The 20,032-nt window shown below is 43.3% G+C and overlaps 1 protein-coding gene across 1 annotated transcript in view; it reads right to left on the bottom strand.

The window, feature by feature from the left end:
* MYO5C (myosin VC) overlaps positions 1-20,032 on the bottom strand; it is a 131,681-nt gene that overhangs the window by 88,110 nt on the left and 23,539 nt on the right. Inside the window, exons 5-10 of the mRNA XM_088839615.1 lie at positions 19,010-19,166; positions 16,702-16,845; positions 15,729-15,810; positions 14,505-14,612; positions 4,504-4,610; positions 869-1,134 (exon numbers count right to left, since the gene is read on the bottom strand). Coding sequence (XP_088695741.1) covers positions 869-1,134; positions 4,504-4,610; positions 14,505-14,612; positions 15,729-15,810; positions 16,702-16,845; positions 19,010-19,166 — 864 coding nt within the window. The remainder of the gene's footprint in view (positions 1-868; positions 1,135-4,503; positions 4,611-14,504; positions 14,613-15,728; positions 15,811-16,701; positions 16,846-19,009; positions 19,167-20,032) is intronic.

Below are 20,032 nucleotides of genomic sequence, written 5' to 3' on the forward strand. Positions count from 1 at the left end.
CTCTGAGAAACCAGGATTGGTTCTGGGAGGGGAAGGGGTTAGGCACTTGAGGCCAGCCTCTAACAAACAGAAGCCCAAGTGCTAACTCCCCTCAGAGCTGGCCTCCATGCGGGCCAGGCTTCCCTCTCTCACTCTCTCTGGCTATTCTATTCAAGTGTCTTTAGGATGAGTCTGACCCAGAAAAGCAGGACTGGGCAAAGAAGGGAAGCCAGAAAAAACCCTCCAGTGTGGTAACTTGATCCACCAATGTATCAGAATTCATGGAGAATGGGGCAAACACATGACCCCTATGATCCAAGAATGGAAGAGGATGTAGGCATGAGGGGCCTGGTTGGTAAAAGGCTCAGGGGTGAGCCTATCTCCAGCCCTGTGCTTGTGGTCAAGGTGCAGGGCCTCTGGGGCTGTCATTATCACCCTGTGAAGTGGGAGAGGACTGTCAGGGTTCCACACCTCATGGGGCCTCTGCAGGAAAACAGAGGTGGGTGCAATCCTCATATGGTACTGGGTTCTCCCACCAGCAGAGCAACCATGAGTGAGTCTTCCTAAGCCTTGGTTGTTTTATCTATAAAATGGGGATAATTATAAGGTTGTTCAAGGAATAAAAAAGTGCATGGAAACCACTCAGCATGATAGCTGGCATGAACTCTTCATGTTGACCATTACTGATTTAGAATTTTTTTAACGCACACTACATAAAAGACACTATAGCCCAGGAGACTGTACTTAACATCCATAGATGCAAAACCAGAAAACACCATCTTCCTGATCACGTGAAACACAAAAGAACAACCAGACTAAAAACGACCTACAGATAACAGGCATTTGACATTTAAATGAGGAAAGACAAGCTCACCGAAGAGAATCTTACCCATAAATGTCCAAAACACCAATAAAAGTGTGCTGCTTGCCTGAAAACTGCAAGGCTTGGTTAATTCTCTCCACAATGAAGTCAAACAGGTGAGCGTAGATCTTTTTGGCCAGCGCATCTCTGGCATTGACAGCCTGGGGCCTGGTCATGGGCTTCACCACTGTCTCAGAGGTTGTGACGATCTTGCGATTACACAGCCACTGAGCGACTCTGCCACTCTCCAGGCCCAGGAGCTCACAGAACACCTCCAGGTGACCATCATCCTCCTTCAGAAACAAAAGACACAGCCCCGTCAGGCCATCTAAACTGGCCCACCCAGCTGTGCCCCTCGACCTATGCATGATCAGGCCTCACAACACAGAGCCAGGGCTGGGAATGAAGCAGGAGGGCCCGTGGGGGCATGGAGCCTGCCCCTGGTCCTAGGCTGAGTACTGCCGTGGTGATGCCAGGAGATCCCAGGCTGTGTCTTACCCAGATTTAGTGGTAAAGAATGTTAGTGATGTTTAGGCCACAGAAGCAATCCTCCCCATCTCCTGTGCTTGTGGACACAGCCTTGAGGCCTCTCTCTGGCTTTTGTATCACACCCAGGCCACCTGTCAGAGCCTACACTTGCCCTGTCACTCTTTGTGTAGCTGGGGTCTGCCCAGGCTGGGGTCTGGCCCAGGAGGGACCTCAGTGGTGTTGTCAGGGAGAACGTGGTGGGCTCCCTGAACTGAAGTGGTTTCGCAGCCAACGTGAGGGCTGTGGTGGGGGACTTCTGGATGTACAAAGTGAATCTTGTTTCTCTCCCAAGCCTGGGCATGAGAGCTGCCCCACTGGCCAGCAGACGAGGAAAGGACTGCTCCTGCTTTAGGCAGCAGGAACTGGGGGTCCCTGTCACTAGGCAAGGAGATGCGATCCCTTGTGACTGCATACCACCATTCCTCTTGGACAGGGAAAACTTCCCAGATGGGCTAATCTGTAGATAGCATCTCAATTGGGAAAAATCACGATTGCATTTAAAAAGCATCAGGTTGTGGTGGCTCTAACAACCTAAAAAGTCCTGCCGCCTCCCTGCTGCCCACCCACATGCCTTCTGACCAATATCACAATAATATAAAGCGTGTCAGTACTGTGAGGTTTGGTTGAGCCATTGGTTTCCTTCCTTCTAAGCAGGAACCAAACCTTCTGAGACAAAAACACCCAGCTATAGGGGGAAATGCAAAGGGGCAGCAAGTTTTAAAACGTAAGATGGCTTCATTCAGATTGAATTTGCCCAATATTTCACGTTCTTGATGCAAATGAATGAAAATTATACTCTACAAAGATCTGACATTTTTTCAGTGTGGGATTTGTCTCCTAAGATTGATAGACAAAGGATTTTTAGTCTATCAATTTTAATTCCTTCTCCAAAATGCTACCTTCACAACAAACTTCACAGAACAGAGTTCAAAGCCAGGGCATTTGGATGTCATATCTTCAGTCTATGTGAGTTTCAGAAGAAAAAGTGCAGAAGCCCATTTCTGAGGTAAATGAGTCAGGACCCAGTGGGAGAACTATACCGCACACCTTCCAGGTCTGTCATCACCTCCTCCAAACTTCCCAGTCCTTTGTGAACTGACTCTGCAAGGACTGGATACTGTTGGGGATGGGGCAAGGCACTTAGTGTGATCATCTGAAGAATTACTTCCTGGTCACAGGGCAACAGCACTGAGCCAAAATCACATCTTCCACATCTGCTCAGCACTCTCTCCCCTTAAACCCTAGGTACCAGAGCTGAGAAATGAACAGGTATACAGAATTAACAACTGTTCCCATCGGTTGTTCTGGAGGCATTGTTATAGACTGAATGTCTCAGTCATATGAAAAATTCATGTGTTGCAGTCGTAACCTGGAAGTGGGGCCTTAGGGAGGTAATGAGGTTTAGATGCGGATGAGGTCCCTTGATGGGATTAGTGTCCCTATAAGAAGAGGAAAGAGAATAGAGCTTGGTTTTTCTCTACCCTGTGAGGACACAGCAAGAGGGCAGCTATCTGCAAGCCAGCATCTTGAGAACTCAGCTGTGTTGGCACCTTGATCTTGAACTTCCAGACTCTAGGACTGTGAGAAAGTAGATTTCTGTTGTTAAGCCACCCAGCCTGTGGTATTTTGTTATGACAACTGGAATTGACTAAGACATACATTGTTAATACAAAGCTTTAACAGTAAGGAGATTTTGCATTTCACAGAAACATTTTTAACCTGTGACTGTCCTCGTTACATGGATATTGTTGAGGATAATCACATACCTCACACCAAAACATAACATTTGTTGCCTAACAGACATATACGTAAACTTATCTTGTGTCCATGAAATGAAGAAATCGGTCACAAAACTCACATGGAAGCCTATTTCCAGAGAGGAAGTCAGCACCACTGGTGTTTCATTCAGGCAGGTGTCAGGAGGTAAGACATGTCCTGTGCCCTTAAGATCCTTCATGGTCTGTGCCCCTCCCTCATACATATTTTCTGACCTCACCCACCACTTCTCCTTTCTCTCACTCGTCTTTGCATTTACCAACCTTTTGGCTATTTTTCCAATAACACTTCCTACCCGAGGGCCTTCGTACCTGCTGTTCCCTCTACTTGGAATATTCCTCCTTCAGATATAGACACAATTTCACTTCCTTACTGAATTAGAAAGATTTTCTCTGAATGCCCGATACAAAAGGCACAGCCTGTCCCCACCTATTCTGCTATATTTTCCTTTTTTTATTTTTCGGCCATGTCCTATGGCATGTGGGATCTTAGCTTCCTGACCAGAGATTGAACCCACAACCCCCTGCATTAGAAGTGTGGAGACTTAACCACTGGACTACCAGAGAAGTCCCTATTTTCCTTCTTTTTAAAAAAAACTTTTTATTTCTTTTTGAGCTGTGCTCGGTCTTTGCTGCTGTGCAGGCTTTTCTCTCTCTGTGGGGAGTAGGGGCTGCTCTCTAGTTGCGGTGTGCAGGCTTCTCAATGAGGTGGCTTCTCTTGGTGAGGAATACAGGCTCGAGGGTGTGTGGGCTTCAGCAGCTGTGGTACTTGGGCTCAATAGCTGTGGTTCCTGGACTCTAGAGCATGGACTCAACAGTTGTGGTCCATGGGCTTAGTTGTTCTGCAGCACGTGGGATCCTCCCTGACCAGGGATCGAACCTGTGTCTCTTGCACTGGCAAGCAGATTCTTTACCACTGAGCCACCAGGGAAGCCCCCTATTTTCATTTTTAATGGTTACTGCCAGCTGCCAGGGCCTATAACTTATACTGTGTCTCCTCCCCTCCGTTTTCTCCCCCTGATCAAAAGCTTCATGAAGGCCTTCTGATTTTGTTTTGTTCACTGATGTTTCTCCAGAGCCTACAACAGTGTCTGGCACAGAGCAGGCATTCAGTAAAAATTTGCTGAATAAAAGAAAAACACAGAGGATGTGTTTCTTCCTTCTCTGCTGTTGCAAGGGGAAGAAGCTTTACTCTTTGAAGGTAACCCATGGAAATCCCGATCTTCCTTGTTCCTGTTAAACTGATCTCCCTAGTAGGACCAGTGTGCCTGGTGCTAAAATGCAAAAGCAGGGTAACCCTGACAGCTTCTGCTGATGATCCTCCCAACACAGAATGGGGGAAACAAACACATATCTTACACTGATCATTGATCTCTCGTTGCCCACTGCTGCAATCTGTACATTGCCCAGATGTAGGATGGCCGCCAGGACCTTAAAAACATCCATCTGAAAATCTTCCTTGAAACCTGAAAACAAAATTTTTCCTAAATTAGGAATACTCCATTTCTTCTCTTGCATAATCACTAGTAAGGTAAGTACCTGAATTCTTTCAGAACCCTCTAATACCATCAGTGCCAAGAGACGGGACAGGGGACAGGGAGTGGACCCCAGGGAGAATCTGGCTCACTAGTTTGTCTTTCTCGTTTGACGTGTGCAGATACACAATGTTAACTGTTCGACCCACCAGGCTTCCCCCCTGTGGTGGCTGCTAGGAAGTTCAACTCAGAAATTAATGACTGAGTAACCATTTCATGTCAGGTTCCTGGGAGAATTGGCTCTCATTCATTCTGCATGCTGTGCTTCCTTTTAAAAAAAAAAAAATAAATTTTTAAAAGTTTTTTTTTTAATGTGGACCATTTTTTAGAAGTCTTTATTGAATTTATTACAATATTGCTTTTATTTTATGTTTTGGTGGTTTTTTTTTTTTTTTTGGCTCCCAGATATGTGGGATTTTAGCTCCCCAACCAAACTCACACCTTCTGCTTTGGAAGGCAAACTCTTAACCACTGGACTGCCAGGGAAGTCCCTGCTGTGCTTTTTTTATTGGTAAATTTTTTTCTTTTTTGTTCATAAGCTCCCTAAATGCTTTTTATAGTGGGTGCTGGAAGAACTCCATTTGCCGCTCCCGTTCTGCACCCTGCTCTCTGCCCCAGAGGGCTGGACTGTTTGGACCAAGGTGATGGGTTTTCATGCCCTCTGGTTGGGTCTGGCCAATGGGTTCCCTGCCAGGAGATTAGAGAACAGGAGGAGAAGGTACTGGGTACATCTCCCCATCTCTTTCCTTGCAGTTCCCTCAGGCTGGCTGTGCAGGAGGTACCTATTCCAGGTCTGGTGCTGACTTTCCCCAACCCTCCTTTCAGGCTCAAGTAACACCCATGTGCCCAAACAGAAAGAGTTGCTGTTTCCAGGTCCCTACTGCTCCTTCCAGCCCTCTCAGCCCCACACAATTTGCAATTTGTAGTTGCTCCCTTGGTAAATAAACTCTCCTCCTTTTATCTTATTTGAATGTGCCCCAAGTTCCTTGCAGGGAACCCTGACCAATACAGGTGGAATATCATTTGTGAATGAAAAGAGTTGCCTGCCACATCAGCAAACAATGGCTGCTGTGGCCATCAGGCTCTCAGCCACTGAGAGCTTGCCCCAGGGATGCACCCTGAGGACTCAGGATGGAGAAAAGCAGAAAACTGGTCCTAGGTAGCTAAGGTGCAAATCAAAGGAATGATTTCACTGAGCCCAGACTTTTGCATCTTCCCATATATATGATAGAAAAGCGCTAAATTCCTTAATTTGAGATACCTGGTTTTCTTTTAACTAACAGTAATATTTTGTTCTGACTACCCGATCTTTGTTGCAAGACTCCTATATATCCTGGCTCCTCCTTTACCTCTTCAGAGCAGTCCCTCAGAGCTGTCTGAGAGGCTGCATCCTGGGCTCAAGCCCTGTTTCGTCTACTGAGTAAAACATAATTTTCAATTTTCAGGTTGTGCTTTTTTTTTTTTCAAACAACAGGAGACCCTCACTTCTCCCAGCAAAAAAGCAGCAGGTTCTAAATGCCCAGAAAGAGAGTCATTGTGGTCACTGCTGCTTCTAACTTGAAGATACTTGGAATATCTCAATAGCAGCTAGGTCATGTTCCAAAAGAATTTCAAAACCTGGAGAGTCTTCTCTCCTTCAAAGATCACACAAAATCAAAGTCACATATGATTTCATTTGCTATATGACTCAGGAAATGCAAACTGGGGCTCTGTAACAACCTAGAGGTATGGGAAAGGGTGGGAGGTGGGGGACATATGTACACCTATGGGTGATTCATGTTGATGATGTATGGCAGAAACCAAATCAATATTGTAAAGTCGTTATCCTTCAATTAAAAAGAAAGTTTTTAAAAAGTCAGATATGATTTCAAACCAAAATTACACAGATGCCTCCAGTTCAACCGGAGTCCAGACATTTGCAGTCACTCCATTTCAAGCTAACATTTCCATTTGAAGGACAGCCGATTCTAAAAGAAATAACCTCCAGGGCATCACCATGATAAATGACAGGTAAGTGACATGGAAAAGCAACTAAAAATGCAAACTTTGAGAATCTGTTCTGGCACTCCCACTCTCTGCATAATGACTAAGCCCATGCCTTCCAGAACTGACAAAACTGAAATAACAACTCCAAAGCAATGACTCAAAGAAAGAACTTAAGACCTCAGTTAAGTAATTCTCTTCAATGAGATAAAATCCTTGCAAAAGCACTTATGGCTTGAGGTGGGTTTCAACAAGAAACGCAGTGGTCAAGTTCCTTGAACCTGAGGTTCAGGAAAGATCTCTTTCCAGAGTTTTCTTTCTGACAAAGATCTTAATGGTCAGGCAGAGATCAAAGGATGAATTAAATGAGAGTCGGCAGAAGAACAAAGGAAGTAAGCTCTCGATCAAAATGCACCCCATTCTGCTTCCTCGGGGGGTAACTTGTGGTCTGCTAAGGTCCCTGTGATATTGTGATTTGTATTAAGAAATGTATAAATTGGCCTTCATCCAGTTTCTGGCGCAGAACTTCTAAAAGCCTGGGAACTTCCTAAGTGGTGAGAGAGACTTTTGTCTTTTGGTAATGAGGCAATTTTGGAATGCCCCCTGGGTCATGTGTGGATGGGGGCTGGTTGCCAGGGGAAACAACCCTGCGATGGAGAGTGGGAACTTTCAGTCTCACCCCTCAAACTTTGGGGAGCAGAGAGGCACTGCAAGTTGAACTGACTGCCAATGGCCAATGATTTAATCAGTGTATATGTACTGAAGTCTCCATAAACCCCAAAAGGACAAGGTTTGGAGAGCCCCGGAGTGAACCCATGGGACTGGGGAGAGTGATACTCTCAGCACAGAAGTTTTTGCTCCTTCCCACATACTTGCTCCTATGTATCTGTTCCAATGGGCTTTTCTTGAGCTTTATATCCTTTCATAATAAACTGGTGATGTACTAAGCAAAATATTTCCCTGAGTTCTGTGAGCTGCTTTAGCAAATTGGTCGAATTCAAGGAGGTAGTTAAGAGAACCTTTGATTTACAGCCTTTCAGTCAGGAGCACCAGTAACAACCTGGACTGGAGACTGTCACCTGACATGGGCAGGGGGTGGGGGTCTAGTCATGTGGGACTGAGCCCTTAAGCTGTGAGATCTGATGCTTTCTCCAGGTAGACAATGTCAGCATTGATTTGAACTATAGGATATCCAGGTGGTGTCCAGAGAATAGTGCGGTATGGGAGAACCCCCACCCCAGCAACACACTGGAACTGGGTACCAGAACCATTTTAGTACCTCAGAAGCAGAACCAGAAGAGAAACAGCACGAAACTCTGCATCAGGCACTATCCTGAGTACTTTCCACATGTCACCTCTTCTAATCCTTACAACTATATAATGTACTAGTATTTTTTTAGGTTCTAAAATCACTGCAAATGGTGACTGCAGCCATGAAATTAAAAGACGCTTGCTCCTTGGAAGGAAAGTTATGACCAACCTAGACAGCATATTAAAAAGCAGAGACATTACTTTACCAACAAAGGTCCATCTAGTCAAAGCTATGGTTTTTCCAGTGGTCATGTATGGATGATAGGGTTGGACTATAAAGAAGGCTGAGTGCTGAAGAATTGATGCTTTTGAACTGTGGTGTTGGAGAAGACTTGAGAGTCCGTGGACTGCAAGGAGATCCAACCGGTCCATCCTAAAGGAAATCAGTCCTGAATATTCATTGGAAGGACTGATGCTGAAGCTGAAACTCCAATACTATGGCCACCTGAATTGAAAAACCAACTCATTGGAAAAGACCCTGATGCTGGGAAAGATTGAAGGCAGGAGGAAAAGGGGACGACAGAGGATGAGATGGTTGGATGGCATCACCAGCACTATGGACATGAGTCTGAGTAGGCTCCAGGAATTGGTGATGGACAGGGAACCCTGGCCTGCTGCAGTTCATGGGGTCACAAAGAGTTGGACACGACTGAGTGACTGAACTAAACTGAACTGAACTGTTCCCATTTTACAGAGGGGGAAACTAAAGCACAGAAAGTCTAGTGAACTTGCCAAGGTCACAATCACAGTGCATGTGTCATGGCTAAGCAGTTTAGTGCCAGCGACTGTTGCAGTGTGTGAAAAGACCCATGCAATCACAAAGTTGCCCTAGCTCACACCAGGGTGTCTAGTTGTGATGCTCTCCTGACAACCCCACACCAGGCAAAGAAGTGTGAGCAGACTCCAGAGGTCTGTTTACTGGGTGTGCTGTGAAGTGGATCTGGGTACTGAGCTGGATGACCTCACTGCTAACCTTGCCCATCTCTCCAAACCGTCTCCATAACAAATCACAGCAATGGACAAATCAACAGCAAGTACTTAATTAGCAATGACATTTTAAGAAAGGTGTCTGCCCAAATGTGTTATAAGCCTATGTATAATTCACATTGGGCAGTCTGCCCATGAGGGAATCAACACCTAAGACAGAAAACACTGAGACACAAACAAGACGACACGACCCATGGGAGATTGCTGGAGATGTGCTGTTGGACAGAACTTTCGTTGGGGATGAAGTGTTCTTTATCTGTGCTGAACTACATGGCAGCTACTAGCTACATAGGGTTATGAGCACTTGAAACATGCCTAGTGCAATTGAGGAACTGAATTTTAAAAGTTATCTCATTTTAACGAACATAGACAATCATCTGTGGCTAGTGGTTACTGTGTTGGACAAGGAAGGTTCTCAGACCATGAAATTGACACATAGCATGAGATTATTGACTGTGGGGGTCACAGGATGATGGCAATCTCAAAGTTACAGTGAGCTCCAATGTGAATCCACTCTACAGCAGGAAACAGGGCTCCAAAGACTGCTCAAACTTCTTTGCCTGGTCAGGGGCCCTCAGGAGATGTCCATGTTTTAGATATACTGGGGTTGAAGCTAGGCTCACGACTCCACCCACAAGTCCCTTCACAAATTTCAATAAAAGACTAAGGAACCCATCAACTATGCTCACTCTATCACCTGGGACAAGGGTCAACAAGTGTTTTCTTACTAGGCTTTATAGGCTGTCACAAGAACTCAATTCTAGCATCATAGCATGAAAACAGCCATAGATCATAGTTTAAAGAGTGCCTCTGTGTTCCAATAAGACTTTATTTATAAAAAAGAGGCTGCAATCTGCCAACCTCTAGCCAAAGACATTTTTTTAGTGATTCATGCAGTGAGGTAATGCTTTCATTAAATGTATACTGATCTCTCACAGACAGAGCATACCACAGTTCACAAACCATTTAAGACATTCTCTCTTAATTCCCACAACATCCCTAACAGCTACTGTGGTGGCTACGCTCCAAAGATGACCCCCCACAATGCAGCACCCTCCAATTGTTCATACTCTCTGTGGTTCCCTCCCTGAGGGTCATGACTCTGAGCTGATCCTATGCCTTGCTTTTGATAACAAGCACACAAGCAGTAGTGATGCTGCACTGCTTCTGAAGCTGGTTCATAAAAAGACCCATGGAGTCTACCTGAGCCTACTGGAACTGGCTCTGGGAGAAGCTAGCCTCGTATGCAGTCCATCTACCCTGAGACCAGCATGCGTGAGGAAGGCCACGTGGAGAGAGAGAAATGCCTGCCCAGCCCCCAGCAGTTCCAGTCACTCCAGCCCATGTAACAGAAGAAGGCTTCAGCTGATCGAGCCTCTGCCACCACCTGACAAGAGTCCCCACATGAGAAGTGCCCAGCTGAGCTCAGTCAGCCCAGAGTCACAAGAGACAATGATAAATTGTCATATTACTTATTTATATTTTTTACCATTTAAAAATGTCTAGTTCAAGGCAGTTAAACTGCATTCACAATATTGTGCAACCATCCATTTCCACGACTTTTAAAGAAAATCATTCCAAACAGAAATTCTGTAGTTATTATTGAATGACTCCCTATTCCTCCCTCTCCTTAGCTCTTGGTAACCTCTCTTCTATTTTCTGTCTCTATGAATTTGCCTATTATTGATACCTCATATAAGAGGAATCATATAATATTTATTATTTTGTATCTGGCTTATTGATCAAGTTTTTATTCTTAGAGGCCTCATAGCCATCTCCAATGCATGCATGTGGAGAAACATTAAGAACTGTATATTTCTCTATAAAGATTTTCTTTTGTTGAGTTTAATTGAACTTTGGAAAATAAAATTTTGTAGCAAAAAAAAAATCTGATTTTTTTAAGGAGTGGTACTTTTTTAAAGATTTTTTTTAAAATGTGGATCATTTTAAAGTCTTTATTGAATTTGTTTGAATACTGCTTCTGTTTTATGTTTTGTTATTTTGGCCATGAGGCAGGTGTATATCAGCTCCCTGACTAGGGATCGAAATTGCACTCCCTGCATTGGAAGGCAAAGTCTTAACCACTAGATTGCCAGGGAAGTCCCTGATCTTTTTAAAATGAGAAGTTTTGTTAGATCCATTGACTAGGGTAGAAATTGAATGTTAGTTCATAAATTCCTGATGGAAAGAAGCCCAGAGTTAGACATTTTTAATTGGAAATGTCTATCTCAAAGTTTTCACACAGTTCATAAATTAGAATGAGAAGTTTCTGCGTGATTATTTTTTCTCTTTCAGATATACCATTATTTGCAGATATTCTCATTCAGATTTAATAGATCTGGGGTGATATCTAGATGTGAGAATTTAAAAGAAAAGTCTCAGGTGACCTGATATTCCAGTATTGAGAGCCACTGGCGTAAGTCACTTTCTCAAAGAGTAACACTCATAGTTAGATCATTTAAAACAGTGGATTGTTTCAATTTTCATGGTTACTTGTTAAATGGGATTAATTGTTCATTAAAGTTTCATCTTAACGACAATAATCCAGTAATAAACCTGAATGTTTGTAATAAAGGAACAGATAAATTATGTCATATGTTATCAAAAATAGTCTTTTTAAGCTACCAAGATTTGGAGTACAGCAATAGATAACTGAAATGACTGAGTATTTTCGCTGCTGCCCCAGTATACAGATGGGGAAACTGATGCCCAGAGATAATAACTGACATGTGCCAGGTGGTGCTAGTGGTAAAAAACCTGCCTGCCAACGTAGGGTACGCAAGAGACGTGGGTTCGATCTCTGGGTGAGGAAGATACCTTGGAGGAGGAAATGGCAACCCACTCCAGTATTCTTGCTTGGAGAATCCCAAGGACAGAAAAGCCTGGAGGTCTACCATAGGGTCGCAAGAGTCGGACACGACTGAAGCGACTTAGCACACACACACGTGCAAAGTCACAGATTTATTCTATGAGGCATGGGAAAAAACCTGAGCAAATTCATGACAATAGATAATTAAGGGCTAAACTGTGAGGTCTAATGGCCAAGCGCAGGCCATCAGAGGAGAGGAGGTCACCAGGCTAGTGTTTTTAAATAATAAGACTTGGTGGGAAGTAAACAGGTACAGATTCTATGGTCATCCTGCCAGCCACGCCCAGTCACTCTCTGAGACAAATCCTGGGAAGGAGTGAAGCAGGACAGTTCTGCCTCTTTCTTCCCACCCACTTCACACAGCACAGTGGGCAGCCATCACCTTTATCAGCCATTGGAGGTAGCAGACTGCTATACTTACTTATTCCCCACAAAATTTGGGGGCTTTACCTAAAACATCTTGGCCTGGTGTGCAAGGCTGGGGCCACGGTAACGCAAGCAAGGTGCCCAGGGCCAGCTCTGCACTTATGCCATCCTGACAGCAAGCACTCCTTAAACTTTGCACCCCAGTTGCCTCTCTTGTCCCATGCTAGTCCTGGCCTTGCTGGTGTGGACATTTGTAAAATGATCTAATGTATGTGATAAAGTGGAAAAAATTGCTGCTGCTACTTCCAATAATTAGGGAGGGTTTCCTGGAGGAGGAGATGGTTTTGCTCAAAGGACAGTTAGGACTTGGACGACAGGGTATAGTTCATAGAGACAGAAAGCAGGCAGGAACATTTAGCAAGTATCTGTGTGCTCAGCATGGTGCTGTGTGCATTTCCCTACCAGTTGTCACAAGTGTCCTGTGGGTAGAGAATACAGCCATTCTATAGATCAAGAGACTAAGTCTTAGAGAGGGTAACCTCCAGAGTCCTGCCAACTTGGCTTTTAAATCTTGCTTATATGATTGCAAAGCCTCCTCTTGTTGCCTGTATCATTTCACTGTGAGGAGACACCTTACAGAGGTGGGAAGGAAGGACAGGTCCCCTGGAAGCCCTGCCAGAGCTAGGCTGCCTGTCCCCTCCTCGTGCTGCCTCTCAATGGAGCATGTTACACAGAGACTGAAATCATTTTAAGAACATGTTAATAAATACCAAAACTGCTTATCACATTATTAGACACTGTCTAAATTGCCCTTCTTAAACTGGTCACTTTTAAGATATTTTTTTTTCATGTGGACCATTTTATTGAATTTGGGTAAGGACCCAAGGGTAAGGACCAAGTCTTTATTGAATTTGTTGCAATATTGCTTCCATTTTATATTTTGTGGTTTTGGATGCGAGGAAGGTGGGATATTAACTCCCCAACCAGGGATTGAACCCTCATTCCCTGCACTGGCAGGCAGTCTTAACCACTGGACCACCAGGGGAATCCTAAAGCGGTTTTGAAGGCACAGAACTGGATGGAAATTGTGCTTAGGAAACCATCTTGTGTTCATGCTCAATTACACAACTGTGCTCATCTTGCCTATTACTCTGATATATTTAACCTCAAGTTCTTTGCCTTTTGCATTCAAATATCGTCAACTAGGCCACAACAATGAAAACAACTAGGGCTAATAAGAGATAATATTTTCTGTAAGATGTAAAAATGGTCTATAGTCTCACATTGATCAGAAGCTTTGACTGGCTGGTTTGTATGTATGTCTAGACTAATACAAAATGGGAAAATGAATGGCTATTTTTATACATATCACTTGTAGTCTTTTCAAACTTGAGCTCCATGTGGGAAAGGCAAGGTGGGAAAAAACTGAAGAGTACCTACTTCACCTGGGTCTGCATCCTAGCAATTAAAGATCAGATTTTCTGTATACAAATGAGATGTCTAAAGACCCTGAGTATAAATTCCAGTTCTGCTCTTTACTAGCCAACCCAACCTTGGGTAAATCACTTACTATCTCCATGCCTCAGTTTTCCTACTGTAAATGCAAAAAAAAAAAAAAAAAAGCATCTACCTCATAAGGTGGTTATAAGGTTTAAATGAATTAGTACAGGTAACAAAGTATTTAGAATGGTGCTTGGTGCATACTGAACTCCATATAGGTGTCTCTTATTTTACCATGATCATCAGGATACCTGTCAAGGCCAAGTAGGCTCAACATCACACCTCTAAACTGATTCAAACCTTTCCTTTCACCTGTTTTCTCTGTGGTCAGCCTGGAAGAGCTTATGAGCATCCACAGGGTTTATGGCTCATGCTTCTCACAGCAAGCCAGTGAGCCTGAGTGCAAAAGAGTTGATTTCTAGATCTGTCAAGGGAAATGCACAATCTAGATCATTTGGCCTCTAAATATGTTTTTTGATTGACTCATCCTAAAATTGGGCTTCTCTGGTGGCTCAGATGGTAAAAGAATCAACCTGCAAAGCAGGCGACCTGAGTTTGATCCCTGGGTTGGGAAGATCCCCCGGAGAAGGGAATGGCAACCCATTCCAGTTGCCTGGAGAATCCCGTGGACAGAGGAGCCTGGTGGGCTACGGTCCATGGGGTCACAAAGAGTTGGGCACGACTGAGCGACTAACAGGACAACCACACCCTAAACTCAGAAGTGACCGGATGTCTTCAGAACACAGGCGTGCTGGGCACCCCCGCATGCTTAGAGAGACGGCCACTCCGGGACGGGGTGTTTCGCTCACCCAGCAGTGCGAAGGTCTTCTGAGTCTCTATCATGTCGGCTCTGTCATTCACGCCCTCAAGGACCGTGCTGCCCCCCATCCGCGTGTAATTAAATTCTTCTGCACTCCCTGAAATCAAAAGATCGTGATGCTTGTGACACAAGAAGGTGAACAGACATGTTTATCAGAAGCAAGAAGAGCAGTTCACACTGAATGTGCTACATGAAGCACTTCACAAATGTTTTTCCACTGACTCCTTAGAATTCTACATTGCTGACTCAGAAGCTGAGGCTCAGAAAAGAAATGGCCCGCTCATAGTCAAATAGTGACTGTGGCAGAGCGAGAAGTAAAGTGCAGGCCTGACTCCAGAGCACATGGGTTTTGTTCCCACAGCTAACAATTTCATATAGCTTTACTGAGGCTCATTGAATGTATGATGAACTGTAGAAAATCTGATGAGTTTTCATATGTGTATACGGTTATAAAAACATCACCATGGTCAAGAGAACAACCAGATGTGCAGCTAAATCTGAATAGTAAGTGACACTTCAGAAAGCCCTTCCACATTCAGTATTTGCATTCTGTGTGGCAGATAAGGCATGGATACTATCATAACATCTGAAGAAACTTAGATTCTACAAGTGCAAGCAGATTCTTCAGGATGAGAGAGTGTGCACTCAACTCCAGCACACTAGACAATTCTATCTACCAACTCAGCCCGGGTGACCAAGACAGAAGAGCTGAGGTACCACAGGAGTTGGGCTGTTCGCACTAAAGGAAAAGTGGCTCATTAATTATGATTACAATTAATAATGATTTTGAATCTTCAAGGACGTTCAAATTATGATATAGATACTCTGTCTCAGGAGAAAGGGAAATATGTCATACCCTAGAAAAATGACCATCCAAGGAAATTCAGATAAAAATAAAATTTGAGGACTTAGATCAGTAAGTCCCAGTGATCAGAAGCCTTCTTCAGGTGATTCTAGCTGGAAGATCTCCATTGCTCTGGAGCTTTGAAAAGAACCCTGGGGTTGAAGGGTACCTGATTCCTGGACCAACCTGCCCCTAACGAATCTATCTTCTTAGTTAAATGCATCAATTCCACTCCTGGAACTGAAGGATCTTATGTTTTTGGACAGAATACTTTTTAAAAGTGATATTATTATAAGAAGAAGAGATTAACCTAGAATTTAAATTCTTAAAAAAAACAAGAGACTCTTCTACACACAGTGCATTACGTACCTAATTTAAGATGTTTAAATTCCGACTGCTGTGCGGATGCACAAAGCTGATAGAAAATGTGGTAATTTCGTTCATTTTCTGACTGTAAAATAAAGAGGAATCCTGAAATCACACCAGACCTTTACAAATGAAAATGTGAGGTTTTCCATAAGAGGGGCTTAGATGGCTAATCTGATCTCATGGATATGGACATCTACCTGTGTTTTTGCTATGACCCAACCTGGTGGTCCAAGATCACCTTCCAAACAACCACCTCACAGAAAATGATATTAAATGAAAACATTCTATGAAATGGGAATAATGTAATTTGTACCAGTTGAAATTTTAAAGAAACTCCTTGTAATACAAGGCTTACTTTCTCTCCTTCTGCGTCAAAATGAAGATAATTTTCTCCATTTTATGGACAGAAGAATCTTTCTCTAAACCCCACCTCACTAGCTCTGATCCCATTCTCTTCCTAATACAAAAAAAGTAACAACTTGGTCTATTGTAAGTAGTTTTTGTGTCCTAGAAAGACAAATGATCTTTAAATGCTAAGAATTTTAAAAGTGCCTAAAATTGAAAGTCATAAACTTTTCCCTTGATTGTGAAATTCTACTGATACTGTTCAGTTCAGTTCAGTTGCACAGTCGTGTCCGACTCTTCGCGACGCCATGAATCAAAGCACGCCAGGCCTCCCTGTCCATCACCAACTCCCGGAGTTCACTCAAACTCATGTCCATCGGGTCGGTGATGCCATCCAGCCATCTCATTCTCTGTCGTCCCCTTCTCCTCCTGCCCCCAACCTTTCCCAGCACCTATCATCAATTTTCATTTTTAAGAAACAGAAAAAAATAACCCACGCTGCAAATAAAAGATAGGAAAATTCTACTTCAAGTCACCAAACAACATAGGTTGTCTAATGAATACATAAATGTGAGCCACACTATAAAAGTTGGGAAAAAGGAAATTTAACTAATATTTTTATCCTTACTTGAAAGACAACTCTGGATTTCTCCAGCAGGTAAGTTCTCAGGTTTGCTCCTATAATTTGATTTCTCTCATCAAAACTAATTTCCGTGTATTTCCCAAACCGACTGCTGTTGTCATTGCGGGTGGTCTTGGCATTTCCAACAGCCTACAAAACATAGCAACATTAAAAAAACCTTTGCATCCATATTCTTGGAGCAGTTATAGTAAAATCCAATCCTGTATGCTAGGGGAAGATCTGATTAGAGAGGGAGGCTGGAAGGCAGGGGCTTGCAGAGAATAAAACATAGCCTTAGCTCTCCTCAATCTTACTTCAAGGCTCTCCTCAATCTTACTGGTAGACACTGAGCAGGATCAGGGAAAGCATGATGTTTCATGGCCCCAGGTTCATTTTTACCATCTGTATGATGCTAGCAAGAACCTTTCTAAGTATCAATTTCTCTATCTGTAATATAAGCATGCATCTTACAGAGTTGGGAGGATTAAATGAGATAGTATCAATATAAAGTGCCTCAACTCCTCTATGACTAAAATATTAGAGATGCTTGAAGTCCACTTCCTTCATCTAACCTTTATTTCTGTCCTTATCTTATCACTTCCCTACTCAAACTTTCTACTCAACCAAAAAACAGCCCTCTACCATCCCTCCCACACTGAGCATGATTTTTGCTTTTTACTTCTACTCTTGACTTCTGACCCTCCTCTTGCCCTCTCCCTTCCTGGGCACCCTCCACATAGAAGTACCTTTCTTATGCACAAATACTGCACTCCTGTCCAGGTCATTATACTTTCAGACAACCTGTGTTTACTCAGCACCTGCCATGGCCGCATGCTCAGTAGGGGAAGATGAACCAAGTAAACATGGTCCCGCCTTCATGGAGCTTGTAACTGCAGGTGAGACCAACCCTAAAGAAACAGCCACACAATATTATCCTGTGGGCACTGAACAGCGTAGTGTTTCTTGACAACCTTTTTATTGCTATCTTGGGTTATGATTTATCTTTCTATTTAAGTTTAAAATATGCTATGTTAGAGGAGTCTTAAAACTTGGGGATTGGACCTTAATCTTTTCCTTACTTCCTGTATTATCAGGCATAGTGACCTGAACAAAATAGGTGGCCTGATAAATATTCATTAAGAATTTTGATTCGAGAGAGCAGAAAGAAATGGTCTAAGAATCTAACAGTCTTAACTATTTGCTACACTTCCAAATAAATCCAAATTGATTCACTGCCCTCTCCCCTGGGCTGTCAGATGCTCTTTCTTCCTTGAGAGCTGTCTCCTTACTCCTTGGTGCCATCATAGGTGGCCTTGCCCATATGTCTGGCCAAGTCAGTGGTGTGCTAATGAGTCAGTCTTGGGGAAGGGAGGAGGAAGAGCCTGGATATGTGACATCTGCCAGTTTGAAAGGTGTAAATACTTCCACCATGCCTGATTTCAAACTACCAAGGCTTTAACAACAATTTGCAAAAAAAATTCCTGAATGTTTAAAAACCAGCTTATGAAAGTTGGTGTTGGTTGGATAGAGAACATTGCTGGTCTCAGTATACCAGTTGTGTCTGTGATTGAGGAAATTTCCCCTGGGATATAAATGTAAACAGGGGACTCCTAAAATCCTGATGGAAGAACTTCTAGCCCAGCAAGTAGAGCAGAGAAGTTCTGGAACCAGCAATCCGTGCTCCAGTCTCCTACAAATCCCACTGGGAAATAGATTTCCTGGCTCTTTCCTGCCCTTACTTCTTTGGTCTTTAAAGGACCACATACAGGCATACCTTGGAGATACTATGGGTTTGGTTCCAGACCACTGCAATAAAGCAAATGTCACAATAAAATTCACACGAATTTTCTGGTTTCCCATAGCAGATAAAAGTTATGTTTGCATTATACTATATAGTGTAATATATATTATACTATATAGTGTATTAAATAGCATTGTATCTAAAAAACAATGTACACACCTTAATTAAAAAAATTTTTTTTTGCTAAAAAAAAAAAAGCTAACCATCATCTGACCCTTTAACAAGTCGTAATCTTTTTGCTGGTGGAGGGTTTGAAACACTGTAAGAGTTATCAAAACATGACACAGAGACAAAAAATAAGCAAAGGCTGTTGGAAAAATGAGCTGATAAGACTTGCTTGACACAGAGTTGCCATAAATCTTCAGTTTTTTTAAAAAAAAAAACAAAAAGAAATATCTGTAAAGCACTATCAAGCAAAGCGTAATAAAACAAGGTACACCCATATCCATGAACCAGCCCGCCTCTCCACATACACGCCTCTGCCCCCACTGCCCATCCCCACAGGGCACCCACCTCAGTTATGGGGTTTGATGCTAGGACCTTGTCTTCCACGTGAGCATTACTGCTGGACTTGCTGACGGTGGCAAAGTACCTCATGGCATAGCGAGCAGACACTGTCTTTCCAGCACCCGACTCCCCACTTACAATTATTGACTGGTTTTTATTGTTTCTAAGGCAAACAAAAGGATTTTTAAAAAATTCTTTTAAAATGTTCATTTCTTCCCATTAAAAAGGCAATATACACGCACTAATAAAAATGCAGATAAGTTAGAAGAAGGGACTTGGTTTTATCATCCTAATGTAACTTTTTTAACATGCCAGTGAACTTCTTCTAGTCTTCTGTGATCCTGCTGAACACACAACTTTGTCTCCTGCTGTGTCCCCTGTACTGAGAGTTCCCAAGGCCAATCCCAGACCAGTGATCCATTAGGAGGACTCACAGGTCTCAGCACACATTTGTACTCATGGTTAAGACTTACTATACCAGAAGGAGACAGCAAATCAGCATGGGTCAATGGCACATTTTCTGAGTCCAGAGGAGGCCAGGTGTGAACTTCCAAGAGTCCTTTCCCAGGGGGGTCACACAGGATGCACTTACTTCCTCCAGCAATGAATTATGACAACACATGGGAAACACTGTTTACCCAGGTCACTCAACAGAGACTCAGTGTCCAGGGTTTTTATTGGGGGCTAGTCGCTAAGGGTCAGACATGACTGAGCAGCTTCATTTTCACTTTTCACTTTCATGCATTGGAGAAGGAAATGGCACCCCAGTGTTCTTGCCTGGAGAATCCCAGGGACGGGGGAGCCTGGTGGGCTTCCGTCTACGGGATTGCACAGAGTCGGACACGACTAAAGCAACTTAGCAGCAGCAGCAGCAGCAATCACATAGGTATCCTCTCCTATCACATACCAAAATTCCAGATGCCCAGAAGGAAAGCAGATGTTCAGCCTGAACCACCTTGTTCACACAAACAGTTTAGGTATAGTGAGCCACTCATAATTGTTACTCAGCAATTAGGAAATTCTATGAAC

This window comes from Moschus berezovskii, chromosome 9 (genome assembly GCF_049115385.1).
Source record: "Moschus berezovskii isolate FMDL1 chromosome 9, NW_MosBer_1.0, whole genome shotgun sequence".
NCBI lineage: Eukaryota > Metazoa > Chordata > Mammalia > Artiodactyla > Moschidae > Moschus > Moschus berezovskii.